A 21,174-nucleotide genomic window follows, 5' to 3' on the forward strand; every position below is an offset into this window, starting at 1 on the left:
CAGAGCTTTTCCTGTGAGAATGTGGTTTTCTTTTACAAAATTGGGATAATGCTGCACTTACTGCTTTGTAACCTGCTCTTTCCCTTCAACAATTTATTGTACCCATTTTCTCACAGTATTAAATTTCCTGCTCCAAGTAATTTTCCATAGCTAACTCAGTGTTCTATTACAGAGAAGAAATGTGTTTAATTTAAGATCTAATATTGGCATATTATTTGGCATTATGATGCTATAATAAGCCTCTTTTGTATAAATACTTATATACAACTGATTTTTTGTTTTGGATTAATTAGTGAATGGGTAAAGGGCTGGGTCAAAGGGAATATTTTCAAGCTTTTGATGCTGGTGCTGAATTGTCCTCCAGGAAGGAACTAGTTAATGTCCATTCTGACAGAATATGGGAATGTTCTTTTCTCCATATGTTAAGGAACACTGGTTATTATTATATATTAATACTAATATTCTGTTAGTATTATACATTTATTTTGGGAATAGAAAATATATTCATATAATTAAATTTCAAAAGTTACAAAAGTATATACTGTGGTTCCTTTTCCTGACCCTCTAGTCATTTCATCTATCCCCATAACCTATAATGCTGTATATTAAGGGGTATATAGGTGAATAAAAACAGCCTAATATAAGTGGCATTAACCTCCAGTTACTTGAGAACTGAGGCAGGAAGTCATGAATCCAGGAGCGAGTGTGGAAAGCATAGAAACTCAAGATGGTCTCACACTCTTACGTAACTAAGCCTCATCCTCCTGCCTCCATTTTCCAAGGTTGGGAATTACAGGTGGACACCACCATGCCCAGCTCAATCATTCTTTTCAGTATACAAAGAATATTAATCATGTACATTGTGATATGTATCATGTTTTTAATATATATACACTTATCATGTATGTCATTGTGCCTTGTTCAGCTTCATCTCTTGCTGCCATTTTGTATTCCTCTTCTTTTTCTTTACTGGTCCTGACCCCTCAAATATCCCCACCCCCTGTTTTTTCTTTTTCGAGGTGCTAAGAAAAAAAACACAGGTCTTTCTGAATTCTAGGCACAAGTTGTACCACTGAGCTGTATTGCTAGCTTTTCTTCAGCTTTTTTCAGATCCTAGCCCTTAAAAAATATGATTAAAAATAGGACTGGACTGGGCATGATAATCATACTGTAGTCCCAGCACTCAGGAGGCAGAGGCAGGAGGATCAAAAGTTCAAGGTTGGGGTTGAGCTGGAGAGATGGCTTACCAGGTAAAAGTATGCTCTGCTCTCATAGAAGACATGAATTTATTCAGCATTTATGACCTCTAGAGTTTTGTTTTTGTGGGGTTTTGTTTTGGTTTGGTTTTTCTTTTAATTACTTATTTGTTTACTTATTTATGTTTGAGACTGGTTCCACATTGCCAATTATAATCTTCAACTTTGTAACAGAACGGGCTGAGGTTAGGGCATGTGCCACCATGTAACATCTGGATTTTTTATTGTAGTTAGAAAGGGATTCCTCCGGGCTGGAGAGATGGCTCACAGGTAAAGAGCACTGGCTGTTCTTCCAAAGGTCCTGGGTTCAATTCCCAGCCACCGCATGGTGGCTCACAACTGTCTGTAATGAGATCTGGTTCCCTCTTCTGTCATGCAGGATGAAGCCAGAACATTGTATACATAATAAATAAATAAATCATAAAAAAAAGAAGAAAGGGATTCCTCCACCATTACTTTTGACTCTTCATAGTTACCTCCAGAGTTATTACACTTTCATTTGTTACAGTAAGGGTTTGATCCACTTACACTAGGCCTCGCACAGGCCTGTAATTCCAGCTACTTGAGAAGTTGAGGCAAGTGGATCGTGAATTCAAAGTCAGCCTCGGTGAATTGGTGGAAGTGGCAAAGGCTGTGTCTGAAGCTGCAGTTTTCAAAGACTTAGATCTTTATTTCCTCATTCATGTCCGAGGTTTGCTGAAGGGAAGTAGATGGAGCAGAACGGTTCAGTACTTTTTCCCACTTCAACTCAGTCTTCTGTAGTAGATCCCTAGTTATCTAAGATTGGAGATTGTTCCTATGAGCGGCTCATTCTTTTTCAGGGAGTGTCACATTCGAGGCCTAACACCGAAGATATTTCACTGTGCTATGCCAATCGCTCTGCAGCCCTCTTCCGTCTGGGTCAGTATGAAGTAAGTATTGAGGTACCTGGTGTCCTGCCTGCAGCTCCAGTGGACGATGAGGTCTTCTGTTCTTCTGCATACACTGAAATCAGGTAGTGTAGAAACACTCACATCCATCCAGACTCATACTTTCTTGACTCATGTCACCTCTCACAGGTGACCAGGAAGAATAGTTAGTTAACAAGAATAAGCTATGGCACTCTCCCAGGCCATGGACTGGATCCAATAGTCAAGCACTTCTGTGTCCATATCAGCCAGATGTGTTGCTAATTGGTACTTTAGATTCCAAGTGTGTCCAGATACTAGTTTGTTCATTTGTTTCTTCTACATAGCAGGTCACAGGAACTGGAGAGATGGCTTGGTGGTTAAGGGCACCGCTGCTCTTCCAGTTGACCTAGGTTTTATTCCCAGTACCCACATGGCAGCTCCCAACTGGCTATAACTCCATTTCCAAGGGGTCTAATCTCCTGTTCTGGCCTCTGCAGGCACAAGGCCCAGAGGTGTTGTACAGACACATGTGCAAAATACATATGCAAAACACATGCAAATAAAACAACAGAAGATGTTAAATAAGTAGGGCATGCTTGAGCTTACCCCTCTGCTGGTACAGCTCTGCAGTAAGCATGGCCGGTGTGAAAGGAGAAGGTGCCCAGGACCGCCTGTGAGCACCAGCGAGGCAGCTTGACCCCCACTGGCTGCAACAACAAAAAACAGCTATGAAGCATGGTGTCTCTGGAGTTTAAGTCAAGAAAAGACAAAAATCAGATCTATGGCCGGGCAGTGGCACGGGCCTTTAATTCCAGCACTCGGGAGGCAGAGACAGGCGAATCTCTGTGAGATTAAGGCCAGCCTGGTTTACAGAGTAAAATTTAGAACAACCAAGGCTACACAGAGAAACCTTGTCTCAAAAAACCAAACAAACAAAAAGAAAAAAAACAAAAAATCAGATGTGTGTTTAAGGAGGATAGCTGTGAGTCCTCTGTAATGTGTAGTGGAGAGGCCTAAGGAAAGGCTCTAAAGATCATTCCACTCATGTACGGATTCTACACACGAGAGTTAAGGACTGTTGGAATAGTTGCATGTTAATACTCACTGCCCTTCACATTAAAATAGAAGAGCAAAGATCTCTCTGGGCATGGTGATGCACAGTTATAACCCTAGCACGGTGAAGGCTAAAGCATGCTATGCATTTGTGGCTAGCCTGGGCTTCATAGTCAGTGCTGGCCAGTCAGAGCTTCTGCTAAATATGGAAAAACAAAAATCCAATAAATTGGAATTTTTCCCTTTTTTTTTTTTTCCTTGAGCAAGATGTCTGTGATTTTCTGTTCTGAAGGCTACAGAACCTAGAAAAGCTGCCACTGCTGCTGCTGACACACAGCACACTGCAGATTTTGACTATATGTATATAAGTTTGAAATTTTGGGATGCTTTAGCTGTGCTGTCACCTTTGGAAAAAGTATCCCAGTTTACCATGTTAAATTGGCACTGTACAGAAATTAGCGGCCATATTAATCTTGACACATTAACTTCATTTTTCAATTTATACGGAAGTAATGGGCTGTATTAAATACTCAGTTTTATTTACATGGGTTTGATTATAGAGACTAGCAAAGTATTCTGTAAATAATGAAAAAAAGATCCAAGAATCTGGGTCCGAAGGAAGAAAGGCTCACTCCTAAGGACAAATTTAGAAAAACTCGATCATGCATCCCTTTATCACCTCCTCCTTCTGTAGATGATAACCATTTATTGAACATATCCGGGAGTTTCTTTCTTCACTTTAGATATATTACTTTATCTCATCCCTAAAATGACCTGTTGATGGTCATCTTTTTCATCTGAGAAAACAAAGACATTGAAAAATTAACTTGCTTGCATAGGACCACACCTAGCCTCTTACTCACTCATAGTGAGTACACATTTCTTTGGCTTCAAAGTCCTTTATGGGAGGGGCTGGGGTTCTAGAGAAGAAGCTCACTCTATAGAGCAGGCTGGCCTCAGACCCACAGGGATCTGCTGGTCCCACCAAGTGCTGGAATTCAATGCACGACCAGCAAGGTCTGCCTCAATTCCCTACAACTTCCTAAGACTTTTTTCCTCTTAAAAAAAAAAAAAAAAATGGAACTGTTGAGCTAATCATGGTGAGACAGACTTAATCTTTAATCTCAGCACTTGGGAGGCAGAAACAGCTTTATGCATTCGGGCAGCCTGATCTTCATAGAGTTCCATGTCCACCAAGGCTATATGGCAAAACTTTGTCTCAAACAAACAAGCCAGAACTGCTCAATAAGAAAAAGACATAATACTATAAATAAGTATTACTGTCACTCAGTTAAAATCCCCAGCATAAGGTAGAAAGGAGGGGAGGGAATAGGAAAGGAAAAAGGAAGAGAGAAAAAGGAAAGATCACAGAGCGAGCAGAGGACTTAAGGCCTAAGCTCTCAGTTGAAGTTGTGCACTTGTTTTTTTTAATCCTTTTTAAAATTTTATATTAATTACAGTTTTCACTTTGCATCCCAGCTGTAGCCCCCTCCTGATTCCCTCCCAATTCTACCCTCCCTCCCTGAAGCTGTGCACTCTTAATGACCGTTTCCATGCCTGTGCGTCTTCAGTTTCCAGTACATGGTGAAGAGTAGAGACCACCCTGGAATTTTCCTCTTTGTTTCAGGCATGTCTTAAAGACATAGTGAGAGCAGGCGTGCATGGGCTCCCTGAAAGACTGCAACCCAAGATGATGTTACGTAAGGCAGAATGCCTAGTGAACCTGGGGAGACCACAGGAGGCAAGACAAGCCATCAGTGATCTTGAAAGCAACCTCGCCGCCAAGCCAAGCCTGGGACTCTCCTCCCATAAGATCCTGCAGAGGAACCTCGAACATCTGAAAATGAAGATACAAGAGAAGGAGAATCTCCCAGAAGCCTTCCCTGCAGCCCTCACCAAAGCCTTTGAGGAGATGGCCCTGGAGGAGGAGAACAAACAGATTTCTGGGGCATCGCTCTCTGTCGGCTTATGCACAGACCCTTTGAAAGGCCGCCATCTAGTTGCCACAAAAGACATTCTCCCAGGGGAACTCCTGCTGAAGGAAGATGCTTTTGTAAGTGTCCTTATCCCAGGAGAAATGCCACCATTGCGTCATGGCCCACAAAACAAGTGGGATACCGGAGTTAGCAGTGGCGACCTCTGTTGTCACCGCTGTCTGAAGCACACTTTGGCCACAGTGCCCTGTGGAGGCTGCAGCTATGCCAGGTATTGCAGCCAGGAATGTATGCAGCAGGCGTGGGAGCACTACCACAGCACAGAGTGTTCTCTAGGGGCGCTGCTCCTCACACTTGGGGTCTTCTGCCATGTTGCCCTGAGGGTGACTCTTCTAGCCAGATTTGAAGAGGTTGACAGAGTTGTCAGGATGCTTTATGACGAGACTAGCAACAAAGACATCTGTTCACCTGAAAACAGGAACCTGGTCCAGACAGTTAACTACACAAACCATGGGGAGAGTGAAGAGAATGCCAAAACAGGTGAAACCCCAATTCCCGGCTGTAATGTCAGTGGGAAGTATGAAAGCAATTATAATGCTGTCTTCAACCTTCTGCCCCATACTGAAAAACACAGCCCGGAACGCAAATTCATGTGCGCCGTCAGTGTCGCTGCGCTGTGCAGGCAGCTCAGAGCGCAAACCCGGGGCTTCAAGTCCTCCAAGCCGAAAGCAGTGACTCCGGGCTTGTGTGCAGATTTGACTGTTTGGGGAGTAGCCATGCTGCGACACATGCTGCAGCTGCAGTGTAATGCCCAGGCGATAACCTCCCTGTGGCACACAGGTAAGACGGAAGTCTAGTCTTTGCTTGCATTTTTGGTATTTATATAGCTAATGTTTAAGGAGAAAATAAATAAATAACGTGTGTGTGTGTGTGTGTGTGTGTGTGTGTGTGTGTGTGTGTATGTGTGTGTGTGTGTGTAAAGGAAGACTAACATCAAACGAATCAGTGACCGGAAAAGGAAACCACAGCTGTCTTATATCATCATTATGCCATCGAAGCTTTTCGTGCACTTCTGTAATCCCAGAGCTTGAGAGGTGCAGACCTCCCAAGGATGATTAGGAGTTCAGCCTCAGCTATACAGCAAGTTTGAGGTTAGTCTGAGTTACATGAGACCCTGTCTCTTAAAAGGCTCTTAAGGAGTCAGAGCCCAGTGGTGGTGACACAGGCCCTTAATCCCAGCTCTCGAGAAGCAGAGGCACGCAGATCTCTAAATCCAGCCCTGGTGTTCATCGTGAGAGCCAGGCTACATAGTAAGAGCCTGTCTCAATAATAAAAATAATAATAATTTATAATAGTTATATATGATATTGATATTATTTTATTTGTAATGAGAGTTATCATAAATTGAATTTAAAAACTATTTTTAAACTTCCTCATTTTGAGTGTGGCACGCCTGCCACCACAGGAGGCAGTTCTCGCCTCCGTGTGTCCTGGGAACTAACTCGGGTTGTCAGGCTCGTAAAGTGCTCAGCAAGTCCTTTCCCTCCCTGAGCCGTTTCTCCGCTCTTACCGAGTGATCTCACTGGATCAGAGATGCCTTGGAGGGCCTGGAGAGAGGCCTTAGTGCCGTGCACATGTGATGGTCACAGCTCAGGTCTTCAGCCCCCAGGTAAATGCTGAGTGCTCACAGTGGCCTGCCTGTGGAGGCAGGTGGGACCCCTGGAGCCGGCCAGCTAACCGGACTAGCCAGGCTGAGGAGTTGTGGGCTCAGGGAGTGACCCTGGCTCAGTGTGTGTGATGGAGAGTGGCTGAGGAAATACGGAAGTGTCCGGCCTCCACACGCAAGCACACACCCGCACATGCTCGGGCCCGCAGACATACACAGCACCACACATACACATGCAAGAAAGAAAGAAAAATTCTTTTTAAGGTTTTTTGTTTGTTTGTTTGGGGTTTTGGGTTTGGTTTGGTTTTCCCATTGTGGTGGCATACTCCTTCAATCCCAACATTCAGAAAGCAGAGACAGGAGGATATTTGTAAATTGAAGGCTAGCCTGGTCTACATAGCAAGATCCAGACCAGCCAGGACTACATAGAGAGACCCGCTCTTAAACAAACAAGAACTTTGTTGTGTATTGAGTGTTTTGTCGGATGTCTGTGGGGACCAGAAGAGGGCATCAGATCCGGGAATTGGAATTATGGACACTTCTGAAGCATTGCGTTGGAGTTAGGAATCAAACCCAGGTCCTCTGAAGGAGCAGCCAGTACCCTTAACTGCTGGGCCATCTCCCCATCTTCTTTTCTACTTAATTATGCTGAAAGGGAGCAAAGTAGATGTTTTCTAAACCTAGGACTTACTGACAGATTAATACTCTGTTAGCCTAAATAGGCTAGAGAAGCTTACTCTTCAGACTTTTCACAGTACATTATCCAGATTTTGCCATCCTTTGTTGTTTAGATGTCTACAGATCTTCATTCGGCTGCGAAGTTATACAATATGTAGGTATTTTTTGTGACATGGCTCTTTTCCCATCTTAAAGCAACGGAATTTGAAAACTAGCATTTATCTGGCCCATGGCCCTATTAAATCATGTTTCAAGTTAGTCTCTGTTTTCTTTTCTGCCCTCTGCACCTCTTTGAACCACTGCTACAAAAATATCCAAATCTGGGCCAAAAAGATGGCTCAGCTAGGAAAGGTGCCTCTGGGCCTGAGGGACCTGAGTTGGTTTAATTTAGTTGGTTTGGTTTTAGGGGCTGTGTGTTTGTTTGTTATTTTTGAGACAGGGATTTTCTGTGTAGCCCTGGCTGTCCTCGAACTCACTCAGCCATGCTGGCCTGTGCCTCCTGATTGCTGGGATTAAAGGTGTGCATCAACACTACCCAGCTAAAAAAATATAGAACACTTTACAAATTTTCATGTGGCTCTTGAGCAGGGGACATGCTGATCTTCCAATTTAGCATATGTGCTGCAGAAGCGAGCACAAGGGCCCACGTGGGAGAGAGAACCAGCTCCTTCTACACAAACTGCCCTCTCACTCGCACACACGTCACAACATGTGGTCCTACCCCACACCACAAACAAGTACAGGGACATCAGACATCTCCACAGTCTGAGAAGCTGCTACTTTCTTCTTTAGGACCTCTGTGTTTTTAATTAAGAACTGTTTACATGGTGGGGCAGTAGACTAGTAAATTTTGAAATGATAGAAACTACCATCCACTCTACAGGAAAGAGCTCTCTAACCTTTGGTGTGTGGGAAAGAGAGCAGCCGTGTGCAGGCCGCCGCACATGTGGACGGTTAGGGGACAACTTAGGAGCTCAGGCTCTTCTCCTACCTGTTTTTGAGGCACAGTCTCTCCTGCTTCTGCCTACACTTTGCACATAAACTTCAAGCCAGCTAGTCTGTTTCCACCTCTTGTCTCGCCCTAAGCATGCGGAGCTTACAGGTGTCAGCCACCACATTAGCATGGCACGAGGATCGAGCTAAGGGCATCCAGCATCTAGCTTACATGGTGAGTTACCCATTGAGCCATCTTGCTAGCCCTAGAAAATGTATTTTTCAATGGACATAGTGGCCCACACCTGCAATCCCAGCACTCCGGAGGCAGAAGCAGGTGTATTTCTACGTTCAAGTCCAGCCTGGTCTACAGAGTGAGTTCCAAGACAGCCAGGACTACAAAATACAAAAAAAAAAAAAAAAAAAAAAAAGCTTGTGTATTCCATCCACAAAAATAACTGCTTGTAAAAGCAGAGTATGTGGGTGTGTCAAGAGTCACAAGTAAGCCAGGGCACTGGTTTTAATATGAAAGAGCAGAATTCAAGGAAAGATGTCTAATAAAACAACGCCTTTTATTTTTATACAGGAGACTCCCATACTGAAATATATTATCAGTCTTAGCTCTCAGAAACAGGGATTGTATCTATAAAACAAAAATGGTTAAGTGTACAAGAAAAAACTTGGCAAAAACTCCATTGTTGTGAGAAAATTTAGTGCCTTTGACTGGGCAAATATATTTTGGATCTAGAAACCAAGATTACATAATAACCTGGGGATTTGGTAGCTCTACTATCTTTCAAAACTTCTGTCCCATAGATCAGAAGACCTTCTGGGGAATATCAGATATATAAATACTTTAGGGTTTGCAGGCCACCTACTTGGTCGCAGCTGTTCGCCTCTGCCATGTAGCAGGGAAACAGCTGCCGGGAAGGCACAGATGCAGAATGAGCCTGCCCTGATTTCAATCAAGGGGCCTTATAGACACTGAAATCTAAATTTTTGTAATTTTCCACATTCAGAATTATTTTGGGTTTGTTTTCAACTACTGAACCATGTAACAAAGCAGCTGTGAAGATGGCTCAGTCGCTAAAATGCTGCTGTGCAAGTGTGAGAACCTGAGTTCAAATCCCCAGAACCCACCCAAAGCTGGCTGAAGTAAAGTCATCTGTAATTCCAGGACTCCTAAACCTAGATAGGATCAGAGACAGGAGAGTCCCTGGATGCTTATGAATCAGCTGGCTTGGCACACAAGCACTAAACCACAAAGAGAACCTGCTTCCGGCAGAAGATAAAGACGGACACAGGAGTTGTCCCCCGACCTCCATATGTACGTCTACACTCGTAAATCTGCACTTATGACACAAATGTGCAAACATAAGCACACAGTGTGAAACCAGCATCAGGACACAAGCTATACAAAAACAGGCAACAGGTAGGATATGGTCCGCAAGCTGCGGTTTACAGATTCTTGATATAGACAAAGGTCTGGCAAAACTCCCAGGCTCTAGCTAGGGGCTGGGGAAGTGGCTCAGTGAGCAACACAGTGTGCGCTGTGCAAGCAGGAGCACCTGAATTCAGATCTGAAGCACCCACACAAAAAGCTGCATGTGGCCCCTATAATCACTGTGCTAGGAAGTAGATACAGGGGGAGACAGCAGTGATCCATAGGTGACCCAGTGAAAACCCTAGTCTCAAAAAATGAGGAAATGAGGTAGAGTGCAATGGAAGACAGCATCCTGTCAGCCTCTGGCAGCCACATTTATGGGTTCTCACACATATGTGCATCAAAGGACTCTAGCCAGGGCTGGTCGTGCAGGCTCTGTATTCCTGGGTGCTAAAAGAGCTAAGCAGGGGTTAAGAGAACAGGCTGCTCTTCCACAGGACCCGGGTTTCATTCCTAGCACCCACGTGATGACTCGTATGTCTGTGGCTCTTCCAGGGGATGTGACAGTCTTCTGGCCACTGAACAAATGCCCAAGCACACACAGAGAGAATGAAAGCCACTGTTTTCATGTACAGGAATACAGGTAGTGCACAGACGTAGATGCAGAGGAAACACCCATGCAGATAAAAATAAATATATTAAAATTAAAAAAGAATCAGGAGCTGCTGCTGAATCAGGAGGAGCACAGGCTCAAGGCCTGCCTGGACTAGAGTGAATTCAAAGGCACTCTGAACAACTCAGTGAGACCCTGTCTCAACAAAAAGAGTGAAGCAGAGGCTGAAACTTAATAGACAAACTTTGGGCAGAGGACATGGAATTTTATGAAAGAAGGGGAAGATAGACCTGAGGAGCTCTACAAGGAGAGCAACAGAGCCAAAAAAAAAAAAAAAACAAACAAACACAAACCTGGGCACAGGGGCCCCTGCAGAGACTGATACTCCAACCAAGGACCATGCATGGAGAGGACCTAAAACCCCTGCTCAGATATAATCCATAGACTTAGTCTCCATTTGGGTGCCCTAGTAAGGGGAGAAGGGACTGTCTCTGACATGAACTCAGTGGCTGGCTCTGGGATCACCTCACCCTGAGTGAGGAGCAGCCTTACCAGGCCACAGAAGAGGAAATACAGCCAGTCCTGATGAGACCTGATAGGCTGGGGTCAGATGGAAGGGAAGGAGGACCTCCTCTATCAGTGGATGAGGGGCGGGGCATGGGAGGAGAAGAGGAGGGAGGAGCCTACAGCCAGGATACAAAGTGAATAAATTGTACTTAATGAATAGATTTTTTTTTTTTTTAAGCAGAAAGAAGGCTGGGAATATGTCTCAGTGGTGAAGCACTAACCTAGCCTAAGTGAGGCCCTGAATTCGGTCTCTAGTGTGAGGGCTGGGAAGAGAGGACATCTGTTTGTCTCTCTGTGTAGGGGAGGAAAGAATCCACAGAAGGATTAACACCATGAGCCAGACATAGTGACACACGCCTGTAATCTGAGCACTGGAAGCTGAGGCAGAATTGTAACAAATTAACACCGGCACAGTTCCCTAGTGTGCTCCCAGCTGCTTGGAAGGTGCAGTCAGGGGCATCATATGAGCCCAGCCTGGACAACATAACAAATTCTTGTTTCCTTTTTTAAAAAATTACTAATTTTAAGCTGCTAAACTTATTAATGTTACACAGACATAAATTTTAGAAAATACAAGTTACCTTAATTGTTCTAGAAGTAGAAAAAAAATGTAAAACAAACAAAAAACAATTCCAAAGAATCAAGTTATCAAAATAGTTCTGTAACAGATGAAAGAGATAGGTCAAGAGTGGTTAAGAACACTGGCTGCTCTTCCAGAGGACCCAGGTTCGATTCCTAGCGCCCACATAGTGGCAAACAACTACCTGTAACTCCAGTCCCAGGTGATCTGTGCCCTCTTCTGGCCTTTGTGTGCATTACATGCGCACACTACACGGACATACATGCAGGCAAAATACCCACACATAAAAGAAAGAAATCTCAAAACATAACCATACCCTTTCTGTCATGTGAGCTCTTTAAAATCATTTTTTACTATTTTTTCTTGGTTTTTTGTTTTGTTTTTGTTTTTTGATACAGGGTTTCTCTGTGTAGCACCATCCTAGACTCACTTTGTAGACCAGGCTGACCTGGAACTCACAGAGAGCCGCCTGCTTCTGCCTCCCTGAGTGCTGGGATTGCAGGTGTGTGCCACCATGCCCAGCTAATTATTATTTTTAATGCTAGGAATTGAACGTAAGTGGATCCCAGGCACGTGCTTCAGCACTGAGCCGCACCCAAGCCCTTCGTCTTCTCATTGTGAAATTTGCCATCAGGCCTCTTGAGCTCTCTAAAACTTTCATGAAACATTGTTTATTTGTTTGTTTGTTTGTTTTTCAAGACAGGTTTTCTCTGTGTAGACTTGGCTGTCCTGAAACTCACTCTGTAGACCAGGTAGCCTTGAACTCACAGAGACCCACCTGCCTTGTCTCCTAAGTGCTGGGATCAAAGGCATGCACCACCTCAGGACACTCATGAAACACATTTAACCATGATTTAAATAAAAAATAAAAAAGAGGCCAGCTGGTGGTAGACATGCCTTTAATCCCAGCACGCAGGAGGCAGAAACAGACAAATCTCTAAGTTCGAGGCCAGCCTGACCCACAGAGCAAGTCTCTGAACAGCCAGGGCTACACAGAGAAACCCTATCTCAGAAAACACTGAAAGAAAAATAGAAAGAAAAGGAGAGTGGAAGAGCACACCTACAATGCCAGCATGTGGGAGGACTGAGGTCACCCGACTGTATACATGAGAGTCTGCCAAAAATAACATTTAAAAGGGGCTCTTGAATTAAATCGTTTCCTAGGGTATGACTACACACACAGAACAAACAGTGTGTGAACATACATGCAGGCAAACATTCATACACATAAAATAATTTTTTTTTTTTTTTTTAATTTTGAGACAGGGTTTCTCTATGTAGCCCTGGCTGTCTGGAGCTCACTTTATAGACTAGGCTGTCCATGAACTCACAGAGCTCCTCCTGCCTCTGCCTCCAGATTAAAGCTGTGTTCCATCATACCTATTTTTAATTTTGCTTACAGTGTGTGTGTGTGTGTGTGTGTGTGCGTGTGTTTCGTCTGTGTATATGTGCACTACCTTCATTCAAAATGGGCAGAAGAGGGTACCAGATCTCCCGGAACTGGAGTTACAGATGGTTGGGAGTGCCATGTGGGGCTGGGAATCAACCACAGGTCCTCGGAAACGGTACCAAGAACTGTGAACTCCTGAGCTATCTCTCCAGCTTCTAGTAAAGATTTATTTTGTTATTTTACGTGTTTGGATGTCTGCCTTTGTGCCACTTGCATGCCTAATGCCCAGGAAAACAGAAGAGGGCACTGCATCTCCTAAAACTGGAGTAGCAGTATCGTGTGAGCCACCATGTAAGTGCCGGGAATCGAACCCAAGTTCTCCGGAAAAGCAGCCACTGCTCTTAACTGCTGAGCCATCTCTCCAGCACCCCCTACCCCGTACCATCTTATCAGAAAGACTGTAAAGTGTAAAACTGACCATTTCTCTACATTAACCCCTTTATCTTAATGCATTTTCAAACAAATACCAAGTGATAGTTTCTGGAACTTAATAGTGCTCTAAAGTTCATCTTGGGTGAGAATATCTATTTTAAAAAGACCAAGAAAGGATCGTGGAACTATTATATGTCATACCATCATTAAAGCTACAGTAATTAAAAACAATATGGAGGAACCATCGAGATGGCTCAGCCAATAGAAGCACTTGCCACATAAGCCTGATGACTGAGTTTGAGTCCCAGAATCCACATGGTGGAAGGAAGAAGGAAACCAATGCCATAACATTTTTTCCTGACCTCCACATGTGCACACACACACATACATGCATAATAATAATGACGTTTTTAAAGGGGAAATGGATGTTTAAAAACTGAATTAAAACCAATATGGAATGGCATGGTTGTGCACACCTGTCATCAGGATGGGGAGGCTGAAGGAGGGTGACAAATTCAAAGCTGGGAAAAGGACTGGAGATACAGGCCAGTCAGGGCTATATGGCAGGACCTGTCTGAAAGACAAACAGTAGCCAGCAAGCATCAGACCAGTGAGGACTAGATCATCGGACCCTATCTCAGGCAAAACAGAACTAACAGATACGGAGCTTGTGGTCAAAAGTTAAACATGCTGGATGCGATGACGCACAGCAGAATGTGTGAGGCAGAAACAGCAGGATAAACAGGTAGGGACTGGGGAGATGGCTCAGCTGGTAATTGCTTCCTGCTCAAGCATGAGGACCTGAGTTCAGATCCCAGCACCATGTGAAAGCCGGGCATTGGTGATGTACAGCTCTAACCATGGGGGTGGGGCAGGAAGATCCCTGGAGCTCGATGGCCAGTGAACTAGTCCTAGTCAGTGAACCTTAGGTGTAGTCAAAGATCCTGGCCTGACAGCCTGAGCCTCATTCCCGGAACTTACGGGCGGGGAGAAGTGACCCCCAGTGTGTGTCATGGCTCCCATACTCATACACAGGCTAATAATAGTGATAAGACGCTTGAGAACATTTGATGCAGACACCCAACACCCACCTCCAGACCCCGCGTGCACCCCGTACCCACACAGAGAAATGCACATCTTCAGTGATGGACATGCTGGCAGCACACTTGTAATCCTAGTGCCTGGGAGAATGAAGCAGGATTTAAAGCCAGGGTAGGGTATGTAGTGTCTTAGCTAGGTCTTTATTGCTGTGAAGAGAGACCTTGGCAACTTTTTTTTTTTTTGAGATAGAGTTTCTCTTTGTAACCCTGGCTGTCTTGGAACTCCTTGTAGAGCAGGCTGGCCTTGAACTCACAGAGATCCACCCGCCTCTGCCTCCCAAATGCTGAGGTTAAAGGCATGCACCACCGTCACCTGGCCCCATGGCAACTCTTAAAAAGGAAAACACTTAATTGGGCTGGCTTGCAGTTTCAGAGGTTTCGTCGGTTAGCATCATGGTGAGAAGCATGGCAGCACGCAGGCAGACATGGTGCTGGAGCAGTTGGGAGTTCTACACCGTGATCCAGAGGCAGCAGGAGACTGTGTGCCACACTGGATGTAGCTGGAGCATATATAACCTCTGCCTCCACACTGACACAGCTCCTCCAGCAAGGCCACACCTCCTAATAGTGACACTCCCTACGGCCCAGCATTCAAACCCCTGAGGCTATGGGGACCATATTCAAACATCACATATACCTTATCTCAGAAAATAAACGTGGCAGTTCATGCCTTTATCCTAGCATCTGAGACAGAGACAAGTGGATCTGTGAGTTTGAGGCCAGTTTGGTCTACAGTGAATTAATTCCAGGCTATCCAAGCCTGTACAGTAAGACCCTGTCTCAGAGAAAAATAATTAAAAAAAATAAAAATAAAACAAGGGGCCTGGAGAGATGGCTCAGAGATTAAGAGCACTGGCTGCTCTTCCAACGGTCCTGAGTTCAATTCCCAGCAACCACATGGTGGCTCACAACCATCTATAATGGGATCTGGTGCCCTCTTCTGAAGTGTGTACATGCAGACATAGAACTCATACATTTTTTTAAAATCCACAAATAAATTAAAAAACAAACATGAAGAGCTTCAAGATAGCTGAACATGTAGGGGTTCCTGGTAGTGGTGTGCCCAGGGACAGTGGAGGTGCAGGTCTCCTTCCCCCATTGGTAACTTTCCTTCACTCATATCTTCCGTCATATGCCCTATGTAGTTAGCATGTAAAAATGTCTAGAATAGAGTCCATGATTAATTGCTGAGAAAATGCCATAGGATTTGTGCTCCCACTGACAGCCATGTCTGTGGGCCACCCCTACATCTGAAGACAAGGTAAGCTCCCTGGAGTCTTGCTAAAGCCACCGAGGAACCAAGTAGCTGATAGTCTACAAGGAAAGATGTGCAAGATTTATTTCTAGGTGGGAAAAAGTATAGTATATCTGTCAACGGCCAATGAGACGGCTCAACTGGCAAAGGACGGCCTGAGTTTGCTCTCCATGGCAGGAAAGAACGGATTCCCCAGAGCTGTCCTTTGACCACCACACTCACCCCATGGCGTGCTCATACCAACATAATAAAGCAAATAAATGTAATAAGAAAAAATTAAATATGCCTGATTTTTTATGTGAGTGCTCAGGCCTTCATGCTTCCGTAGCAAATATTTTACCAACTAAGTCATTTTACCAGCCAGGCCCCAGAAGCTCCTGTTTTGTTTTAATATTTAACATAAGGGGGCTGTAGAGATGGTTCAGTGGTTAGGAATACTGGCTGCTCTTTCAGAAGACTGGGTCCAATTCCCAGCACCCACATGGCAGCTCACAACTGTCTGTAGCTCCATTTTCGCAGGATCTGACATCTAATTGCCTCAGGGGCACTGCATGTATACATGCAAGCAGGACATCTATAGATACAAAATATATAAGTATAAAATATACACTATATATTTAAACTAGAAAAAATATATAAATATAAATTCTGAGGCAGAGTCCCACATAGCCCAGGCTAACCTCAAGCTCATTTACATAGCTGAGGAAGGCCTTGAATTCATGATTCTCCTACCTGCACTTCCCAAGTGCTGGCATACACTACCGTGCCCAGCAGAATTTAACTTGTGACTGCCATGCATTCCATATGTATTTGTTTTGGTCTGGGTAGATGCAGGGTCAGAGATCAAATACAGGGCCTCATGGCTTGCAGCTGAGCTACACCCACGCCCGCCCATGAAGCTTTGTAAATGCATGCTATCAAGCACATTTCCATGATAAAAATGGCAGTCTGTACCTTTTCTCTAGAGTCTAAATGGATATACCATTTTGCCTGTGAGATTAGCACTGTCATTTTGTTGATGTCCCTGATTTGTTTTTGTTAACTTGACACAAACCTAGCCATGTCTTGGAAGAAGGAATTTTAATTGAGAAAATGCTTCCACAAGATTGGCCTGTAGGCAGGTCTTGTTAATGACTAATGTGGAAGGGCACAGATCACTGTGGATGGGGCCACCCCTGGGCAGGTGATCTGGGGTATATAAAGTGAAGCCTGAGAGGTGCTGGTGAACGCCTTTAATCGCAGCACTCAGGGAGGCAGAAGCAGGTGGATCTCTGTAAATTCAAGGCCAACCTGGTATACAAAGCAAATTCAGAACAGCCAAGGCTACACAGGAAAGTCTTGTCTCAAAAAACCAAAAAAAAAACAGTAAATAGCTTTCCTCTATGGCTTCTGCTTTAGTTCCTGTCTCCAGGTTCCTAGTTGACTTTGCTCAGTGAGAGCATGTCATGTGAGGATTTTAAGAGCAAATAAACCTTTTCCTGCCCAGGTTGTTTTTGGTCAGGGTGTTTTATTTCAGCAGTGCGGCCCTAACTAAGGTAGCTGGTTTGCTTTTCAGTTATGTCTTTAGTGCATTTTAGGTCAGGATATTTTCTAAATGGCCGTAACATATTATGTGAAAAGGAGGAACTTACAAATCACCATGTGCCCTGGTCACAATTATGTTGAAATTTCCATACACCAAGTACGGATATCAGTCCGTTCCTACAGTCTCAGCACTCATGAGTCTGAGATGGAGGCAGGAGGATGGTGAGCTCAAGGCCAGCTTGGGCTACCTAACAAGATCCTGTCCAAATAATAATAACAGTAATAATTCTTTCCATACATAGAACAGAAGGGGCCAGTGCAAAGACAATATGGCAGAACTTCGGCCCTGCCTAATTGGGTTTTAGATGGCTGTTCTTGTCTCTGTAATTTTCAGTTTCTAATTTTTGCATAGCTACCATAAATTCTTTCTGTATTCTAATTAGCTTTTTATAATAGAAACAATCTAAGTGCTAAGAATATTTTCATATGAACATTTTTAAGGTGCTTGATACATACTGCAGATTTGCCCTCCAGGTGAGTTGTACCAGCTGCATGCCACCAGCAATGTCATTTTTTTTTTTTTTCTGTCTGATTCTCTTTTAGTCTATTCATAGCTCTGATCTTGTTAGATCCCTTCTTATTGTTTCTTTGGGGTTCCAACACCTCCCAGTTTAGAGTTCTCATTGAATTTCATTAGCAGCTGTTTCATTAGTGGCACAGAAGAAGGATTAAAGTGTTGACTAGGATAGACTTTGACAAAGACCTCTAAGAATGTATGTTATTATCTTTGCATATATTCATTTTAATCGAAGTTCCTCAAAAACCTCTCTTTATTCCCATCTTAAGGAGGTCTGGAAACTGATGGGATTCTGGACCCTGGTAGAGGTGTGTGTGGTTCTGTCCCTGTGGGAAGCGCACATGTGTGTTGCATCTGGATTCGTGTCTTAACAAGCCTTGATGAGGCTTTGTGTGGTCTTGAATCAGCTAACTGCCCTTTGCTCTTAGTTCAGGTCAGTCCTTGGTTACCTGACACCTACACACACTTATTATTTTTCAGACCGTTTATGGAGGTAGCTGTGCCCTGGGAGGATGAAAAGTTCTTATGTTGTGTGTGTGTGTGTGTGTGTGTGTTTAAATCCCATTTGAAATGCATCAGGGACACTTTTAAACCCAAGGTACAATTTTGCTAAAGAGTCACTCACACTTATTTTTATATACAAAATGTCACCTATTAAATGTGGCTGATACGGTACATACGTATTCTCTCTTCCTATTTTCTGCTAATAGGTGACTAATGCGAAATATTGAGTAATTTTTAAAAATCAATACTCAATTTTTTTAGAAATAATTAGAGAGACATTCAGCTCTGACACCAGCACCCCACTCAGCTCCTGAGCCTTCCTCTGGAGAATAATCTATAAATAACTCATGAGGCTGACATTACTCACTGTGTTGCAATCGGGTTTTTTTTTTTTTTTTTCTGAGAAAATTTTAGCAACTGTTCTAATAGAGGCTGCCAGTTATCAGTAGTTGAGGATGCAAGTCAACCTTTAATTATGCAGACCCTGATTATTCAGACGACAAGTTGTTGGTGCCCTGTGCCGCTCCTTCCTGCTGCCTACCTTTTAGCATCTCGCCGTTCATTAGCACATATTCCAGGAGGCAGGCAGAAGTGAGCAGAGCGACTTGGAGCAGCTCAGCTCTTAGGAGAAGCTCTGATGAAAGATTTTAATGCAGTTTGTAGAATTCTTGAGTAAAATTGAGTCATTTAGATTCCCTGTGAATTGTATTTACATATCCTATTCTTGTCCCCCATAGCAACAGATAATAGAATTGTCTACAGAGAGACAACATAATTCTTATATTTAATTTTTCCCTTTGTAGAACATTTTCACATGATGGTTCATGGTGTTTTCTGTTGAATCCAGACTAGCTACTTCTCTGATAAACGATTAGTTAAAATTCCTGGCACATGGACAGTGACACCACAGTTATCTGTTTGTTTCTCAGTTTTTAGAAAACTGTTTCCCTTTAAGTATCCAGGTTTCTCACATTTTAACCAGCTTATTGGAAATATTGTTTCCCTCCTGATTAAACTGGGGCTAAGATCATCATTCTAGCCTTTCTGTTACGATCCTACATATATCATATTTCTTCCTGGCCTGTTGGCTACTACAGAAACCCTTGTAGATGTGCTCCCTCTAGGAGCCTCTGGGTAAATAAAATGCTCCATGTAGGATGAAACTTGAATGGGAATGGAGTTCTGTGTGCTTTGGAGCTGATGTGTTGCTCATAGGGCTTTTCTGCCTCCTGCCTTGCCATTGTTAGAAAATCCTGCTGTGTACCCACCACGCACTAGTTCTCTGCTTCTGACCTTCTTTGGCCCGAAAAAACTGCATGACCAAATCAATTAACATTTTGTTTGAAGAGCATGCAGGCTGTTAGAGTTTGGGCTTATGTGTTGCCCACAGGTCCATTTGCTAAAGCCTTGACCACCGTTAACTTTTGGGAAGTGGGGCTTTTGTTGCTTGTTTTGGTTTTGGTTTTGTTTGAGATGGGATCAGTTATATGGCCCAGGCTGCTGCTCTCGTCCAGCCTCTCAAATGCTGAAATTACAAGCATGCATCACTCAGCTTACCTTTTCTTCGCTCTTTTGAAGTTGATTCTGCCATAGCAACAGAAACCTAGCACACCCAGCTGTGCGCACGAGTCTGAAGAACTCACGTATGTGTGGATGGGAGCTCATGCAAACCAGCATTTCTGCCTTGAGCCCTTTCTTCCTTCCTGATCTGCAGTTGTGTGAATCGCTGGTTTACTGTCCTGCAGAGAGGTTGTCTCTGTGTAACATTCCCTTCAGCAGAACACATACTGGTTGCTTACCTGAGACTGCAGAGCAGTTTCTAAAAAGATTAGACAAAAGACAGGACAAAGAAGGCTGTGGTTTTGTGGATACACTTAAGGCTTCGTAAGATGAAGTGTGCTACACTTAACTAGGACACTTGTTCCAGTAGCAACCAAAGGCAAAAGCACCTGGACTGCAGACATCTTGGGGAGATAACCTTAGGGTGCTGTAGTTCTGAGTCCTGCAAACACTGAACTGTCTGGAAAGCGGCCTGCTTTCCCTCTTTGGTTGTTTTTTTTTCTAAGTTCTGATCTTGGGGTGTTGAGTGACATACAGGTGTGATGGTTATGCTCTAGCAGACTTTCGTGTACTTATTCACTTGCTTCCTGGGACCAGAGTTTGCTATGAGTCATGTTCCATCGATTTGTATTGGATCCGGCTGCGGAGCCCTGACTCATGGGCTGCAGGCCCAGCTGTTCAGTTATCTTCCGAGGAGTAGATGGCAAGGACAGGACAAATGTCCTGATGCACGTTTGCTTTTGTTCCTGTGCTTTCAGAGTCTAACGAGAGCGTCATTACCGACAGCAGGCAGGTACGCCTTGCCACGGGCATCTTCCCTGTTGTCAGCCTCCTGAACCACTCCTGCAGCCCCAACACAAGTATGTCCTTCACCGGCACCGCTGCCACCGTTCGGGCAGCACGGCAGATCAGAAAGGGAGAAGAGATTCTGCACTGCTATGGTAAGCCAGCCTTCCTTCCCACTGCCCTGCCTGCCCACCAGGAAAGGACAGGGCACAGGAAGAGTAGGCACTGGCCAGAGCCTCCCCTCATCCTCCGCATCGCTCCTGGAAAGGCAATGCATCCTTAGACCACTAAAGAAGGTCTCCTGGCCATAATAAAAAGGCCTGTTGGGGGCAGTGAGCCACGTCTCTCCATGCTGAGTCCCTGAACACTGCCTATCCTGAAAATTGCCTGGAGCACCTTCTCGGCTGCTCTTCTTCTTCTTCTTCTTCTTCTTCTTCTTCTTCTTCTTCTCCTTCTCCTTCTCCTTCTCCTTCTCCTTCTCCTTCTCCTTCT

General features: G+C 44.1%; 1 protein-coding gene and 1 pseudogene across 5 annotated transcripts in view; one reads left to right on the plus strand and one right to left on the minus strand.

Annotated features, from left to right (window-relative positions):
- The window catches only part of Smyd4 (SET and MYND domain containing 4), a 52,173-nt gene that overhangs the window by 24,524 nt on the left and 6,475 nt on the right, over positions 1 to 21,174 (plus strand). For all 5 annotated transcript variants that reach the window (XM_055620304.1, XM_055620307.1, XM_055620308.1 and 2 more), the window contains 3 exons: positions 2,078 to 2,167; positions 4,827 to 5,973; positions 20,655 to 20,837. In XM_055620304.1, coding sequence (XP_055476279.1) covers positions 2,078 to 2,167; positions 4,827 to 5,973; positions 20,655 to 20,837 — 1,420 coding nt within the window. The remainder of the gene's footprint in view (positions 1 to 2,077; positions 2,168 to 4,826; positions 5,974 to 20,654; positions 20,838 to 21,174) is intronic.
- Positions 8,021 to 8,114, minus strand: LOC129686610 (U6 spliceosomal RNA; annotated as a pseudogene).

The sequence above is a fragment of the Psammomys obesus genome, unplaced genomic scaffold (assembly GCF_907164565.1).
Source record: "Psammomys obesus unplaced genomic scaffold, mPsaObe1.curated_primary_1811, whole genome shotgun sequence".
NCBI lineage: Eukaryota > Metazoa > Chordata > Mammalia > Rodentia > Muridae > Psammomys > Psammomys obesus.